Here is a 17,249-nt window from a genome sequence, read left to right as displayed (position 1 = left end):
CTGCCTACGTATAGTGACAGCGCAACATAGCTGACCAATGTAGACTTAACCTTTTTCTGTTTTTGTCCCTAATCTCTTCCTCTTCTTTAAACTCCCGTCTCAATTACCCTATATCCTTTAAGAGCATTTCTTAAGGTTTATCAAAAAATATTAAATATCTCTATTAAATGGGTTTTTGTAAAAAAAAAAAATTGAATTTTTAAATATTTTTTGGGTTTTTTTATTATTACAAATGATTTATTTTTGTATTTAATTTGTTATTAATAAATTTATTTAAAAAAGTGCTTTAAAGAAATAGAAGAAGTAAAGATTGTCTCCCAACGAGGAATGCTTAACCCGATATTAATTAATTAACAATAATAAACTTGATTATAACATTATTAAGGAAATACTTTTTTTTATTAATTATAAATAATTTGTTTGTCTCTCGTGCCTGCTGACAGTTTGACTAGCTTCAGTACGCGTGGGCGCTGTCTTTGTCTGCTACTCTTATCCTACCGACGCCAGTCTCGAGCCGACGTCGAGCACCTTTCTTTCACAGCTGAGAACAACAGCTCTTTCCTCTTTTCACTGAAAATGCCAGTTCAATCATCTTCTTTTGAGAACAAAACCATCCTTTCTCTTAATCTAAAACATTCACTTTTGATTTGATTATTATTCTCATGATCAAAATCATCGTTCTTTCCAACAGGAGAATCACTTTCTCTTTGCTTCAAGACATGTAGATACTTACATTACACGCTCTGCATTCTGTTCCTGCTCCTTCTGTTACATTCTTGTCGTTTTGCTCTCTCTGTGCTGTCGTTTCTTCCCTGACCTACACTGTTTTGTTGTTGTTTCTTTCGGGAAAAATTTTCACTCATTGCGTTTTTGTACGGCCTTTTTTATTCATTTTTATTATTTCTCTTACTTTCATCGCGTATTCTAAGCTCTTCTGAGCTTGATTTTTAGCAGGATAGATGGGGATTTTGTAATGTGGAGAGCTTGGTTTGGGGTTTTGTAATGTGGTGGGATTTGTTTGAGTAGAGTTTGTGGAGGTTTTTTGGGCTAGGTTTCGTTTACATTTTGTTGTTAGTTTATCAGTGAGAGAGATGAATGAAAACACAGGGAAAACGGCGCCTTGTTTGGCGATAACAGAGAAGCGGGCGCATAGACCTGGAGGTTGTGTAGGTATTTTCTTTCAACTCTTTGATTGGAACCGTAGATTTGCTAAGAAGAAGCTCTTCTCTAGAAAATTACTCCCTCCAGGTTAGTGTTTGTATTTATGTATGTTTGTTTTTAAAGTTCTCACTTTTTGAAGAAAGTTTGAATTTTGATAATTCTTACTGCATTGTTGTTTATTAAAGTTCTCATTTTGTGAGGAAAGTTTGGTTTTTGATGATTGTTGCTGCATTGTTTTTAAACAGCTCGAGCAAAACAAGTTTCAAATAAGTTTGGAGGGGATGAGAAGATGCCCAAAACCAAGCTTCACTTGGTGATATATTTGTTTACTTTTCCTGAATTGTGTTTCTTGTTTTTGCTTTGGAAATAATTGGTGGATGTTTTTGTTATCTTTGTGAATGATAGATTGCTGATGAGAACAGTGGGGGCTTCCCTAATGTGAAGAAAAGTGGTAACCGTAGTAGTAGTGTTGATTTAGAGACCAAGCATGAGATGAAAGCTCCGAGTTTGGTTGCTAGGCTGATGGGTCTTGAATCTATGCCTACTCTACAAAAGGATAAGCCCAAGAAACCTTCCTTTTCGGGTTCTTGTGATGTTAGAGAAGAGAAGTTTGTGAATGAACATAGTGGATCTAACAGGGAAGATTCAAGTTCGGAGAAAGGTGGTGCAAGGATTGAATCTAGGCCTCAGAAGATACAAAAGACTGGGCAGTCTGAGAGACGGGCAGTGACTAGGTTTGGAGCTGAGGCATTGCAAATTAAGAGTGTTTTGTCTCGATCAAGAAAGCACCAGTCCAAATTTGCTTCTCCTGTGAAGAGTCCCAGGGTTTCCTCTGCAAGGAATGTGTCAAGGACCTCTAGATTGATTGATGCTGCTACTAAAATTTTGGAGCCTGGTCTGCAAGCTACTAATAGAGCAAAATCTGCACTTACTTATTCAAGTTCGACTCATTATGCTGTCACGAATGAGGTTTTTACAGAGGCAAGAATGGGGGGTATGTCTCCGGAATTTTCAAAACAATCTGGTTATAATGTAAGCGCAGGTAAATCTTTGATGGCACATACTTCTTGTAGAAATTGTGGTAATTTCCTTGATGTTGTGGACTGCCAACCAAATGTGGAAGAACAACCTTTTGTTTATTCATCCCCTGATTCAAATTTAGTCAATATCTCTTCTCCGGGATCTGGAAAGAGTAAATCAAAGCTACCCATGTCATCCATTGACAGAGAAAGAGTTGCCAATTTTCAGCAATGTGACCAACCTATGTCTCTGGGTGCTGTAGAAAAGGATAAGTGCAATATGCGATCAGTTAGGACACGCAGTCCAGATAGGAAGCCTCCATTGCAGGAAGGCCAAGTTCAGTGGCATTTGACTAGTCAGCAGCGCAAGCCTCAGAAAGAGGAACCATCTTCATTTAATTTAAAGCAAAAGACTCAAAACCAAAATCGGATGTCCTTGGATGGAGATAGGATCCCGTCAAGGGCCAAACTGAGTAATCTGCAAAGCAAGAGAGTCTCTTCACCTGTAAATACTGTTTCGGGGGCCAAAGATTTTGTTGCTTTAAACCGAAGTTTAAGTGGTCGCACCCGGGCTAGGGTTCCTGCCAAACTAGAGAATTCTACTTCTGAAGCAGAGAGAAAATCTTTTAACCAGCAAGATAACTCTTTATCACAGTTAAGGACCCCGGTACGGAAGAGGAGGACTGTTGGTGTAAATGGACAGGTTGAAAGTACTGCCTCTGTCAATTCCATGCTAGGAAAACAAAGAAATGTTAGGTGCGATGTGGGGAATGGAAAAGAGATAGGTCAAAACGCATGTTCCGTGGATCAGAGTTCTGCCAAAAATAGAGCAGCCAGGCACAGGGATGGTAGTAGACCCAATGGAAATAAGGAAAGTGATGTTATTTCTTTTACATTTAATTCTCCAATTAGACACAAGAAAGGAATTTCCGCTGAGGTGAAAGAGCAAATCAAGGATGAAAATGACTTTGGCAGTAGGAATGCATGCTGGCGAAAGAAAGTGGATGAAAATGATGGCTTGTCTCTGCAAAAGCAATGGCCATTGAGAGGAGATGCTTTAGGTGCCCTGCTAGAGGAAAAATTGAAGGAATTGACTTCACAAGAGGATGAATTGATAACAGCAGGTTCCTCACCTAAGAGGTCCACTGCTATGATTCTTCAAGAGCTTATATCGGCTTTGACTGCAGACCAGCCTATCCCTCGGGAAGGTCATGTATCTGATACAGATGTAGCTTTCCAGGTTGGTTCTCTCATCACTGGCATACTCGTTTTTGCGACTTGGTGCAACATTAACTCAAATCATTGTTGGTGGCTGAATTGCCTATGAGACTCTGATAATTATTATTTTTGAATTTGATATGTTTTTTCTGATGCCTTTGTTGTTTTCTGTCTTCATTTTCTGAATAATTTTGACAATCATTGATTAAATAATGGATGATTGAAAGTTTCAGAGGCATAATAACCTTGCCAGGGTAGTTTTAGTGCTATATTGATAAGAGTGGGGTATTTCCAAGATAAATCATGTCAACTCAATAGTGATCATACTTTCATCATTGGCTTGCAGCATTAAAGCTTTTTCTTCATTTAATAGATTTCATCATGATATGGGAGTGATGTGAGAGGTCTAAAATGTTTATAACTTACATACTAGCCAATTCACACTTTATGAAAATCTATAATAAGTTTATGGTCATAAGATGTGTTCTTGCCCAATAACTTGATAAAATTACTGAAGTGAATCTGTTCTACGCATTTCCAGCTGCATAAACTCATACTCCCGAATTATTTGATGACCTTGTTAGAATACATGGATATTAATTTGTTTACTTTGGTTGATTTTATAATATTTTAATAATTTGTATTATGGCCGAGTGTTGCCAGTGAAAACAGTTGTTCCTGACAAGTATTGTTTCTTCTGTACTTCTCAGACAAAGGATACGTTGTTTGGATTTGCATGTGATGGTGATCATCTTAGTCCTGGTTCTGTTCTTGAAGCTTCATTTTCGAATGACAGCTGCTTCTCCAGTAGCCTAGATGATAGCTCAGGTAAATAACTTGAATTTACTTGTCAGAAAAAAAAAAAAAATTGTATCATATTTTACTTAAAAAATGTTGAATGAAGGAACTTAGTCATACCTTTCTGTGGATTGCCTTAGTTCTTGACTCTCATTTTTTGCAAACTGCCATGAACTTATTCTTCTTTTTTCATTTTTTCTTCTCTTTCTCTCTTTTATTATAAATTATATCTAAAACTTTTGGTTGTGATTCCAGGACATAGGCTGCATGTTGATTCCATGGATTACTCCCAAGATCAGTTGCGTCCAACAGAACCTGATACAGACCTTCTGGATTCTGCAACCTCATTAAGCAAAGGAAGGGCTGGTAATCAAATGGTGATTGAACTCATGAACCAAATTTCTAGATTGCTGCATAGTATCAATTATGCTGGTCTAGGATTAACAGGAAGCAAGCTAACTTATGCAAAGGATGTTATCTTGAATGCTGAGCTGTTGTTTGGAAACACGAGTCTTCTAAATTCTGGTGGAGTGAGAGACTTTCTTGTATCTCCATTTGTATTTGATGAACTTGAAGTTCTTGCTACTGCTATGTGGCCAAATTTTAATTGCCTTCTTGGGTTTGAAGAGACAAAAGAGGGTGCTCAGCTTAGAGGATTTCTTTTTGACTGTGTGATAGAATGTTTTGACGTAAAATATAGTCGGCACTGTAACTCCGGTTTCAAAGCTTGGATGAGATTGCCTTTACGTATGAAAGCAGAGATGCTGATTCGAGAGGTTGGGGAGGAGGTTATAAGGTGGACTCATTTGGCTGGTATGACTCCTGACGAGATAATAGAATGCGAGATGAGTCATTCCTTGGGGAAATGGACAGACTCTAATATAGAAGCATTTGAAACCGGTGCTGAAATTGGCTTGGACATACTCCAAATTTTGGTTGAGGAGATTGTGATAGACATCTGGGAGTGCAAACACTTCTGAATTTCATGAAGCCCCTCTGTTTTGTGAGTTACTTTTGTTAGGAAGATGGTATTTTTTGTACAAATGGATGGGATGGTGTTCATTAACAAGGGCTAATTGGATTTGTAGAGAGCATTTTATGTATGCATATGCTTTTCTTTTGATCATTTGATGTAACTTCAAAGTAGCCAAAGAGCTCTGAATAGTCTTTCCATTGGTGGTGAATGACTGAATGGTGATGAAAATCTTTTCAATTTGACTAACAAAACAATCGTTTGGGCTGTCAAGCATGATTATGTCTTTCACTTCTACCTTCTGATTTTTTATTAAAGCATTAATCATTTCGTCTTCATGTTTATAATATCAAACAATATCAGGAAAAATACAAGTAAATTGCAAATTGAAAATAGGTCTTCATTATATTATAATCACATGTAAACATGATTATATCATATCATAATCAGAACTTTACAATCTATCAAAAAAATATTTAAAAAAAAAAAAAAAAATTTGACCCGGTGATCAAGCCCACCATTACAAATCAAATCAACACCATTAGAACTTCAAAAAAAAAAAAAAAAAAGAAGAAGAAAACTGTAGAAGATGATGAGCAAACAGAGCAACTTAGCCAAACATTGAAAACTGTCTACTAGCACCCAGAACAGTCCTGGCTCTACCATTTCTCCCTCTATTTTCACCACAAATATCCTTCGAAACCCCCATTGACAACCCCTTCAGTTCTTCCATACTCGCATAACTCTTCCTCGCCATCACTCCTTTCTTCTCCCCTGCATTTGCCGACTTACTCCCTCGTGAATTCGACAAATTCCCATTCATTCTTGACCAATTCTTTGACGGAGGAGTAAACTCAAGTGTCCCCGTCACCGGCTTCCGATTCTCCTTCCGTAAAGTCGCAGAAAAATCAGGCACTGACTGAGCCAAAACATTCGAAACAGAGGACCCTTTTCTTGAACCAGTCAAATTCGTTTGAAACCTCACTTGTTTCTTTAAAGGCGATGGCTTTGGCTCACAAACTTCATAACTTTCTTCTTGTTGTCTCTTTCTTCTCAACTTCAACTCTCTCAGTTCCGCGTATTCTTCGTATCTGGGTCCTCTCTCCATGAAATAACTCTCGGTAATAAGTTTCAGAGAAACCGGTGGGATTTGAGGATCAGAGTTTTGAGAGAGAAGAAGCGACATGGGGTCAAGTGAATGAACAAGAGAATGAAGAGTGGGGTTGTTTTGTTGCAGAGAGCCGTTAGTCTCTGCCATTTTTGTCGATCAAGATTAGCTCTGTTTCTTGAAATTGAGAAGAAATTAATTTCTTTTGTAGATTCTCTCTTGGGCCTTTGTGTACTTTTATTAAAATATTAATTTTTTTAGGTTTCCAACGGTCAAATAAAAAGAGGGATTTGTTTTTTACTTTCTGTTTACTTTTATTTGGCGACATAACGTTCTTATTGAGGTGGGTCCGTTTTGAAAATCATGAAAGGGATTTAGATTCGTTTGAATCACATAGGATTCTATACCGACCGTCGATTTTGTTGGACTTTAATGATGGGTTTGGTGGGAAAGTGGAGGATGGTTCCTTAATATAGGAGCGCATGCAGGGGATTTATGTCGTTTTGTAAAGGACCTTTTTTCTGTATTGGCTTTGAGAAACAGACGGTCAAGTTTAGTTTCTCCAAATGGCTTGAAATTAGGCTCGCCCATTTCATGTTAATCATTTTGTTTAGTCTTTAATTTGAGATCTAATTACACTTAATATTGATTGATCTGATCAATGATTTGTTCATCATTACATGGGTTTAAAAAACAGTATTTTCATGTATTTATTAGTTTGAGATTGATAAGAGCATTAAGTACTTCGAAGTTAATGAATTTTAAGTAAAATTAAATAAAACCCATTTTCTTGATTGATTTAATATATAATTAAATAAAACTCAGTTCAATCTAGAGTAAACGGCTTTTTCCCGTCTAAGGTTTTCCTTAATGACACTTTTCTACCTTTAAAGTTTCAATATACAACTTTCCCACAAAAAGTTTATATTCCGTTAATACTTAAAATACACTTCACTTTCTCTGTCGACGTTCAATGGGTTACCAGGAGCCCGGGTGAAAAGGGTTTTGTAGAGTAGAGACCGATGGTTTGAATGGTGGTGACTGATTGAATATTCGCTGTCGAAATCAGTCAAAAATCAACTAAGAACAAGAAATCCTAATTTTGCGATGATTGACAATCGATGAAAAATCAAGTGTTAAAATGAGAAGAGTTTTATAAAGACGAGCTGAAGGTTCAAATGATGGTGATAGAGAAAATTTTGACCACCACAATCAGCTTTAGATAGTAACGGAATATAAACTTTGGGTGAAAAAATAGCATTTTGAAATTTTTTGGGTGGAAAATGTCATTAAGGAAAACCTTGGGTGGGAAAAAGTCGTTTACTCTTTAATTTATGTTTGTACCATTGTTTTAAAACCCAGACCGGAGGGCAACCCGTTATGCTCCCTGGGTCACGGGTCAACTGGTCCAACTGGTTGGACCATCGATTGGACTGGTGACATCATCACATCAGCATGATGATGTCAGCACATAAAAAACTTGTTTTTTTTATTTTTAAGATTTTCATTTTTTAATAAGACAATAACAACTTAATTACTGCCCAATATGATTCAAAGTTCAAATTCAATAACAATCCCAACATAATTTAAGTATTTAACAACAATCCAAAATCCAAATCCAAATTCCAAACATGATGTTGTGTTCATCACTTCATCCATTACATATTAAATTACAAAATACATAATAATTAATAACAAAACATTTGGTGCAAGTGTTTTTTCTTTGATCCGTGTCCATGTTGATTGAACTTCACACACTAGCATCAAAATTCATCATCATCATCATAACCATCACCATCATCTACGTAAATTTCAGTAAAAAATAGAAATCATAAATTAAAATTTGTAATTTAATTTAAAATAGATAATAAGTTGCTTAAATATTTAAAACCAACATTTTGAACCATCAGTTGAATCATAAAAAGAAGGGTGATCAGAACTCCGACAGGAATATATCATTCTCCATATAACATTTGTTCAAAGTTCTCATAATTAAGTTCACTGACCTCCTCTTCATCGTCAACAATTTAGTATGCCTTTCTTAAGTCTGTTAATATATATATAATATTATTACACTTGGTTCTAGAACATTTCACCTTAAAATCTAGTTTATGATAAAATATAAATCACCCTAAATGAAGATGTACGATAAATCATCTACACAAAAACTTTCACTAATCAAACCGTTGGATTATGAACTCTTTAATCCAAAAACAATCATTTTTCTCTCCTTTCTCTCTTTCTGCCTCTTTTTCTTCTAACTCTCAAAGAAAGTGACAAGCAGAAATGCCACAAAACATCAGTAAGGTGAATCAATGCTTATAGCCTCCAGAATAAATCCAATTAATAACCACTATGATGAGGTAGGGAGGAACCATGAAACCAAGATGGTACATGACAGTGACAATACTAAACAACAGAAGTTATCAATTTACAATAACTGCGAATAGTCATAGATGATAGGTAACTTTTAGTTTTTTAGATGCCATTGTCTTATCAAAAGTAGATACTATTTCAAATCTCCTTAAAAAAACAAACAGCACACATTGGCAATAACTAGTATGACTGCCACAATAAATATAATCAACAACTCTGAAGAGTTCAATCAAGTAAATTAGCAGCCCATCTAACCTGCTGACGAGCTGCGGCAAGTTTCAAAAGCTCATCTGCCTCAGAGAAATTCAAGTACCACTGGCTAAGAGGATGATTCTTGGTTTCACCTTTCCCCTACTCATTCATAATATAAAGTGGTGTTGCAGAAATTTAAACACCAAAGATAACCTCATAGATATCATAATGGGCAAAAATCTGAGGGAAAAAAAAAAAAGTAAGGAACTTTACTGATAGTAGGCATGTGAAAACCAGCTGGCAGTCGAGGCACGATTACAGCAGGATGATCAAACACACGAGCAAAGAAGCCCTCAAAAGGTTCAGGGAAAACAATCTCATTATAAGTTTCCACAACAACAGGTTTTTTGGTTGTCTGGGGACCAGATTCAGATTCAGATTCAGGATACAACTTCAGATGGTGAAACCTGTGAAAATTGAACCCACCAGTGATTAGGCTGCCTTGTCGAGTAAACCAAGCAGTAACAAACAAACAACTCCTCACAAATCCAACTGCTTATCACAAACATCACTGTGGAAGAAAAGGGTGATGCCAATTTCAAATTCACCCCAACCGCATTCTGTTAATTCAAATGGAGGTGATTCAACCACTCTTGTAGGGTTATTGAAACTTGGATGCAACTGGAAAACTACTCAATTAATCACAACTCCAGGAATGGACCTTTCGTCATCGTCGATTTCTAACAAAGAATGGAGCTATCGTCCTCAATTTCCGACGAGGGAGGAAGGCATCTTCGCAATTTCAGAGAGTTGAGTTGTGATTGATTTCAACAAGGAATGGTTGTGATTTCAGCAAAGAATGGTTGCGATTTCATTGAGATTGAGTTTTGATTTGTGTGGGATTTCATATTTTCGCGATTTTATTAATTTTTTTTCAAAACATTTTGCGCGTAGAGAAAGGAGAAACCGAGAAAGTGAGAAATTAGGGCTTTTTGCCACTTTTTAGCATTGGACCGATTTTTCTAGCGGCTCGATTGGACCGGAGGTTTACACTGTTCATGCGGTCCATTGACGAGTTAAAGCGAGTTATTGCGCAATACTGGGCTTATGGTTGACTCGAACCAGACATGTGACCGGGTCTTGATCCAACCGGTTGGACCGGCCGATCCGGTCTGGTTTTTAAAACAATGGTTTGTACTTGAACAGGAGCAGGGCAGTTGGCAAGGTGAAACCCCCCCAAAAATAATAATAATAATAATCTCCAAAAGCCTCAACACTATATGTTAATAATACATAGGAAATGAATTAAAAAATTTATCAAAGAAAAAATATTTGATGCGCCACTAGAGCAATTAAATAGTTACACATCATCTACATCGCACAAGTAACATGGGAAACTACAAGAAAATTGATCTTTTGGCATCCCATTGGTCATACTTTGTGATACTTGTACTTCTGCCCCATATTAAATCTTGTGATGTTGCTGCTGAATCCGTTGAGCACCAACGACCTCACTGCCTCAACTCCTTGTTCTAACGCCGCATCGATCTGTCCAAAATAAAAATCCATAAATACAATCAAGTTAGCAATGAGTGTTGTGTTTTTGGGGTTGAGCATTTGTGTGGCATTCGCAATCAAATCTGTGAATAGTTTGGCAATTATGTCAACCTGCCATCTTTGCATCTAGACAAACCCTCTAATTGAGTAGATCGAATTTCTAGTAGATTATTCTCACAGGATCTGAAACTAGTAAAACAAACACAGGGACACAATCAACATAATTCTAAACATGTGACTGTGTTGTCAACTTTATGGCTTATACAGGGAGGCTGCAGTGGATGGACCAGAAAGCAACTAGACATGGTTGTCTGAGTAGACTTGGAACAAGGATTCAAGTGTCAGCTTAAATCAACCAGCCATCACTGACTATGTCACACTATCTAATAGGTAAGACATCAGCAAATATATCTTCAAGGTCGCATTGGCAATTGTATACCTGTTTCTGCTCCACGGAGCTGAATTTCTGTAGAAGAAAAGCTTTCATGTCCATATTACCAGGTGGATTTCCAATTCCTGTGACATGGAAAATTTTGAATTTAAACCATGGAGTACAATCTTCAATATCACCAGATAAAAAGGAAATAACAAAGGAGCAGTTTTTTTAAAAAGAGAGGCCTGTAAAAGTGATGGTAACCAATGAACCAACCTATACACAATCGGGGAAAGTCACGACAACCATCCAAATGTCCCATAACACTTTTCATCCTGTAAGACAAGAGAGTAGTAATTACCAATATTTACAAAATTTATCATTGTAGAAAAGTATCATCTTGAGCAGGGGCTTCTTAGACACATGAACAATACAGCAATCTTTATGACAGTATCATTCATGCAGGAAATTAAAGCTGGACCAGGCACAGCATAAACATTAGTAAAACATGTGTAACAATTGATATTCAGATAATATACCCAGTGTGATGGCCATGGCCTCCCTTTGGCTGGAGTCGCAGAACACCATTCATCAGACTCATCTCATCGTAAATCTACTAGGGCAAGTCCCAGAAAAAATTAAGTCAAAACACCGTACTAACTGCACAAAGCCATTTAATTTCTTTTACAGAACTTGGAGGTTGATAATGCATACCACTAAAATATGACGCAAGGGTACTTGATAATGAGCAGCAAGTGGCCCAACCTAACAATAGTCAAAAGAAAGAAAAAGTTACAAATAGAACTGGCTATCATAAGGCAGCAAGAGCTAAATCATGACAAAAAAATTCACTTATAAGCCCTATAAAAAGCAGACAAGGAAAAGCACAGGAAAATTTGAGTAAAAAATATGAATCACTTAACATCCACAATGAAAACTTAATAGATGATAATCATTATGCCAAATCAACATCAAGACATACTTCAATAACTTAGTACCTACCACTTAAGAGGTGTAAATTCTCAAAAAAGTAATAATTTCTTATTACTTTCTGGGGAATTAGCAGTGTGTGGTATATAGGCAGAGATAACCTATAATCAGATCGAACCCGCTCATAAAGATGCCTCAGTACCAACCACAAATGAAATATGGATGCCCTAAAAATATTCTTAAAGCATAGAATAACCTAGCATGCAGAGTCAAATCAAATGTCCAAGTCCTAAGCCCTTCTGCAAATTGCTATTTACACAAGTAAAACAATCTAGTCACCATGGAATTCATTGGAGAGCTGGAATTCAAAGATGAGAACTCACCGATTCCCCACTGAAATTCATGTATGCCTGAGGTTTTGCCAATAAAATTGGTACTTCGCCAATGGAACCTGTACTGATCATACAAAGAATCTGAATAAACAACTGAACAGCAAGTGAATCTTAACAGCCAAAAAAGTATAGTCAAAAGAAAATATGGAGGAGGAACTGAGAAACTAAAAAAATACAACTGAATGAGAACCTATTCCAATTAAAGCCTTTGATTGAACTGTATTCATCAGTACTCCTTGGGCTTGAGCAATGTGATCAATCATTTCAAAACCAACCTGATACAGACTACCTCAGATAATCACTAACAGAAATGGGAAATAAGAGCTAAAATATTAAATGATTTTGGTCAATTACATTGTGCCTGGTTCCGTGGTACTTATTCCCAGGGTTACCCAAACCGACAATCAACCAAGGTGTGTACTCCACCTTAAATCTACCATTTTCATCTGGCAACGAAGCACGCACACAAAGTTTTGTTGAAACTAGACGCTTTTGAGGAAATTGAGGAATTCTTGGACAGAAAATACAAGTGTTAGGGGCAGAGACTGCATTCAACATTGACCTGTTTACAGAAAGAACACACTATTAACAAGAAAGTTACATAACAATATATAAACAACCATATATAAGTTTCATTAAACTTCTCTAAGATTTGTGCTAACTACTGGTAGACACCCTTGGTTTAATGAATGGAAATTTCCCTTCTTAAAATGGAAAAAAAGAAATTATTTAACTTAGCAAAGTAGTTTTGTTAGGCATGGTTCAATTGTTTGTGAAACGTACTGAGAAAATGAAACTCAATAATTTTTTTTCATTCCAAAAACTTCTACGAAATTGAATATGGCCAGGAGGAAACTCGCGAACTACTCCAAACAATGATAATAACAAGCTTATATTACTTGGTTGAAGCTACAAGGCCTAACTAACAAACCATAAAACATTGGGGAACTAGCCTGGAGAACATAACATATATTTAAAAAAAAAACACTTTTATGCCATTAAATGCTTAAAAAAGAAATCATGTCACATTGAACCCAGTAATGATAACACACAAAGCTGAAGTGCAAAAATTCAAATTAGAGTAGAAAATGAGAAATAAGAAAGAAACCCACATCATGAACTCAATAACTCAATGAATGAAAAAAAGAACTGACCTCTTTCGTTTTAAAAGACGTCCACTTTGATTCGAAGACGAAGTATTGCAGAGCTCAGTTTGAGTTTCTGGGTTGTTCGTGCAATCGTGTCATGGATATTTGGATCCTTTGGAGGATAAAATTTCTATCTTTTTACTGGGCTTAAATTGGGCCTTCATTTCTTCGACTCATATGGCCGATTTGAGCTTTAACTTTTCTTTCATCCGATACCCACCCAAAAAAAAATAAAATAAAATTTGGTTAAATATTATTGATAATGTTAATCTTCGTGTTATATTGATGTGATAGTAAATTAGTATAACAAGAAAAATATGCATATTTGAGGGTCTAATACTTTATAGAAACCAAATTTTGTCATATGTTATATGTAAACCTTAATAAATAATATAAGGTTTATTATCATAATAAAAAAATAAAAGAATTAGTAAAGGTAATTGATATTGTGAGTTAACGACTTTTTCCTACCTAAATAATGATTAAATAACACTTTTCTACCCATAAACTTTTTAAATACAATTTTATTACCTAAATTTATATTTCTAGTGCGAACATAGAGTAAACTCGATCCAAGCTGTTGAAACTTTTGAAGATGAGAGGTCGATAAGTCTTTTGATTGTGAAATGTTGGATTTTGATGGTTGAGATTGATTGAAATTTGACTTGGGAGGAACGGTTATACAAATCTTAATCGCTCAATTACCGGTGATTGGTTGGTAGGTGGGAATACGATTTGAGGGGTCTCGAGGGAAGAAAATGGTGGTGGTATGGGGTCTCAACTAGATCAAAATAAAAAATATAATATAAATTTGGATAATAAAATAGTATTTTAAAAATATATAAATGAAAAAACATCGTTTACTTGCATTATTTTTCTCATGGATGCTAGCGCTCTCATGCCACATAACTCAGCTGAATGTTATAGATGTGAATTGATTATAATATTAACTAATTAAATTATATATATAATATTATGTCACTATTAATTAAAATTAACGTGTAGTTTGAACTTACTCTTGTGATGATGCAATGCAAGTATATTTGTTAATTGCCAGTCACGGTATACTTGCAATATTTTATTATTATTATTATTATTATTATTTTTATAGTAGAGATGTCCAGACTAATTTATATGCACTTTAACTAATCTCTTAGGATTCTGAAACTACTAGTTAGGAAAGAGCTTTAATAGTTACCTTTATTAGCAACTGAGGAGGGATTCGAACTCAGAACCTCTTGAGTAATAATCTAAAAGTTCCTATCAAATCACTTGACCATCCAAAAGTAGTTCAATAATTTAGTTAGAAGTAGAGGAGTACAAAAGCATTAAATCATCTATTTCACCATTCTAAATTTGTAATAGAGTCGGATTATAACTAATTAATCAACATGTAAAATTAATTTGCTCTCCAGAAAATTGAAAAGAGGTTAACCATTTAATTAACAAAAAGTTAGAAATCGGAAAGATTTTACATGCACCAACACTCTCCATTAATTTGACTTTGTGATTAAAAATTTAAGGCACAGCCGGCCCAAGACCCAGATGCAAATCCAACGCTAAACCCCTAGACCTATCATTGACCGCCGGCACCGGAGGAGTCGGCGTCACCACTTTCACATCCTCCCCGACGCGCCGCCTTCCCAAGCCAGAGTTTTTCCTATTACAAGGATTATTATAAGCACTACCATATTGACGAGGCACCAGCAATGGCGACACTACAGTGCTGTTCCCATGCAACACATAAAACGACGAGGAATGATACTGAGGCGGCGGCGGAGGAGGAGTTGCCACCGGTGCCGGAGCAAGCAGGCGGGGGAGTGACGTGTAGGGCCGTAACATGGGGTCCTGGAAATGCACCGAAGACACCACAAGATTCCGAGTGGCTTGCATTTGTGCACGCTTTAAGAGCTGCCTCTCTTTCTTGTGCGCGTTTTGATGGCCACCCAACGCTTGAGAATTTGCAAATTCGCGACAACAATATTGACACTCGTATTTACGAGTCATTAAATTATTGTTATCGTTGGATGGAAAAGAAAAGTCGTTGAATTCAAGAGATTGATCATGATCAATCTGACGAGTTTTGTTACTAATGTCATGATCTTCTTCTGATGAAAGGTTGAAACCGAAGAGCTTTAAGCTAGTTGGGTTATTTGGTTTCGTTTGGTAATGATCTATGTCGGCCATTTTTAGCAGTTGAGAAAGGAAAATTATAGAAGTCTTAGGGAAAATCAGTGAGAATATCTGTGATTACTTATGTTCTGAGTTGTATATATATAGAGAGAGAGTGAAGAAGGGTTTTGATTGATTTACAGGAAAGAAGAGTTGGTTGAGAAAATTCCGAAAGAGAAAAGAAAGCAAAGAAGAATCACGAATAATCCAAAGCAAGCAAACTAAGCAAGGCCTTTTCTAATACTCCGTATCAGTTTATATATACACTCGTACATAGAGATCTAGGCACAAACAGACAAGAAAATTAAGATAATACCCATTGGAAACGCTAAAATATTTATAATTAAATTGATAAAAAAAGTTTTCTATCACATAATATTTGATTAACTGTGTTATGTGCCCTTCACGGGGATTTGCATTACTAAAAAAGTCATATTTAATTGTTTTTCAATGATAGTACGGTTTTGTGGGGTTCCAGATTTGAACTCGGATGGAGATTTCTAGATTAAAAAAAAAAAAAAAAAAATTGATAAATTATGTATTTAATCTGTTTTAGGAGAAGGAGATTATGATAATTCTGACAATTTAAATATACCTAATGGATCTATGGATAATAAAAGGAAACATATGAGATACGTGTCAGACAACATATAATTGGATGGAGTGTTGATGCTTGAACTCAAAGAGAATAGGACAAAGGGGTTAGTTCAGAAAAATGAAACCTAACATGAAGCAGTTGTTTCAAGTGAAAGATGGATGGATGTTTTAAATTTGAAATTAATAAGATTGTAATTAAAAAGGGTCCACCATGACGATTATGTGGATATATATTAATGGTAACATGTTTGCGTGATTGACGTTGAGTTGTAGGTTTTGTTTATAAAGAGAAAATCTTCACGAATCTTACTAACTACCATTAATCAACTATACTTAATTTCAAGTAATTAAGCCGCATCTTATCAGCACCCCACCTTCTGACTTGAGTCCTTTCATTTCCCTATCTACTATTGTCTTATGTTGTCCAATCTAGTTCATTCAATTTCAAAGTATTTTATCGAAGGGTTTGAACTTTGAATCAAACAAACAAGTGTAAATATGTAATGAATCTTGCCGTCTTCATTGGATTCTGTTGTATTTGCATGTTTTTCAAACAAAGAGAACTCTTAGTTTGACAACAATGAAGGCATATTAATTACAGTGAAAAGGATCATTATAAGTGCACATGTGATGTGAATGGAATAATAATTGATCGATCTGCAACTATTACTTGACAAAGTCTTTTTCCTTCCTACCAATATAATAATAAAACTATGAATTTTTCTGGAGAGTCTCTGTTCATGCTTTTAAATCTTGTGATTGATTCAAATAATGCAGGTGTGTTCATATTGAAAATATTACCTGAATCACCAAACATGGGCCACTCATAACTTTTGCTTCGAAAAGGAATATTTTTACTATATATGCTGCAATAATTCATATATTATAATTGAAACTTGATCTCGTCACTGTAAAACAATAACCTGAAACGCTCAAGATTGTGATCTTTTAAAAAATATAAATGTATGCTTTCAAACCGATAGTTGATTTATACTTTTATTGATAATCAATTCGTTTAAATGAAATCCTTAGTTGCTTACTGAGTTTTATATATATTTATACAATAAATGGGGTCATGATCAGAAAACTCTATTTTTTTCCCGAGTGTTTCTGTCCTACTTCAGTTAATTGGTAGAGTTCTGGTGATGTTATCTCTTAATGATATTATAATTTATAAATATCTCCCTTCTAGATAAGTAATAAACAAAAATTACCCAGAAAGAGGAAATTAGCAG

The 17,249-nt window shown here is 35.6% G+C and overlaps 4 protein-coding genes and 1 pseudogene across 5 annotated transcripts; 1 reads left to right on the top strand and 4 right to left on the bottom strand.

Annotated features, from left to right (window-relative positions):
* Positions 1-967: 967 nt before the first annotated feature.
* LOC116125548 lies at positions 968-5,332 on the top strand. Its single transcript, XM_031411251.1, has 5 exons — positions 968-1,248; positions 1,407-1,474; positions 1,567-3,484; positions 4,062-4,226; positions 4,452-5,332. The coding sequence occupies exons 1-5, from the start codon at positions 1,092-1,094 to the stop codon at positions 5,174-5,176; spliced, it is 3,033 nt and encodes a 1,010-aa protein (XP_031267111.1). The 5' UTR covers positions 968-1,091; the 3' UTR covers positions 5,177-5,332.
* Positions 5,333-5,724: 392 nt separating this feature from the next.
* Positions 5,725-6,442, bottom strand: LOC116125566. Its single transcript, XM_031411269.1, has one exon. It carries the CDS (start codon positions 6,425-6,427, stop codon positions 5,780-5,782), a length of 648 nt encoding a protein of 215 aa, XP_031267129.1. The 5' UTR covers positions 6,428-6,442; the 3' UTR covers positions 5,725-5,779.
* Positions 6,443-8,878: 2,436 nt separating this feature from the next.
* Positions 8,879-9,974, bottom strand: LOC116125547 (annotated as a pseudogene).
* A 241-nt stretch (positions 9,975-10,215) lies between these two features.
* On the bottom strand, positions 10,216-13,450 carry LOC116125558 (chloroplastic group IIB intron splicing facilitator CRS2-B, chloroplastic-like). Of its 2 annotated transcripts, XR_004127359.1 has the most exons (10): positions 13,252-13,450; positions 12,452-12,659; positions 12,288-12,372; positions 12,089-12,156; positions 11,490-11,540; positions 11,315-11,388; positions 11,052-11,110; positions 10,842-10,918; positions 10,514-10,591; positions 10,278-10,393 (listed from the first exon to the last, which is right to left on the bottom strand). XR_004127359.1 is itself a non-coding variant. In XM_031411259.1 (9 exons), exons 2-9 carry the CDS (start codon positions 12,653-12,655, stop codon positions 10,277-10,279), a joined length of 735 nt encoding a protein of 244 aa, XP_031267119.1. In that variant the 5' UTR covers positions 12,656-12,659; positions 13,252-13,448; the 3' UTR covers positions 10,216-10,276. The 2 variants fall into 2 exon arrangements, 1 of the variants encoding a protein (XP_031267119.1); XM_031411259.1 differs by lacking the exon at positions 10,514-10,591 and having other exon boundaries at positions 10,216-10,393; positions 13,252-13,448.
* Positions 13,451-14,661: 1,211 nt separating this feature from the next.
* LOC116125563 (zinc finger protein GIS3-like) lies at positions 14,662-15,634 on the bottom strand. The gene has a single exon (XM_031411265.1). The coding sequence runs from the start codon at positions 15,430-15,432 to the stop codon at positions 14,764-14,766; it is 669 nt and encodes a 222-aa protein (XP_031267125.1). The 5' UTR covers positions 15,433-15,634; the 3' UTR covers positions 14,662-14,763.
* Positions 15,635-17,249: the final 1,615 nt, after the last annotated feature.

The sequence above is a fragment of the Pistacia vera genome, unplaced genomic scaffold (assembly GCF_008641045.1).
Source record: "Pistacia vera cultivar Batoury unplaced genomic scaffold, PisVer_v2 Contig168, whole genome shotgun sequence".
Taxonomy (NCBI): Eukaryota; Viridiplantae; Streptophyta; class Magnoliopsida; order Sapindales; family Anacardiaceae; genus Pistacia; species Pistacia vera.
This window is presented reverse-complemented; position numbering and strand designations above follow the sequence as displayed.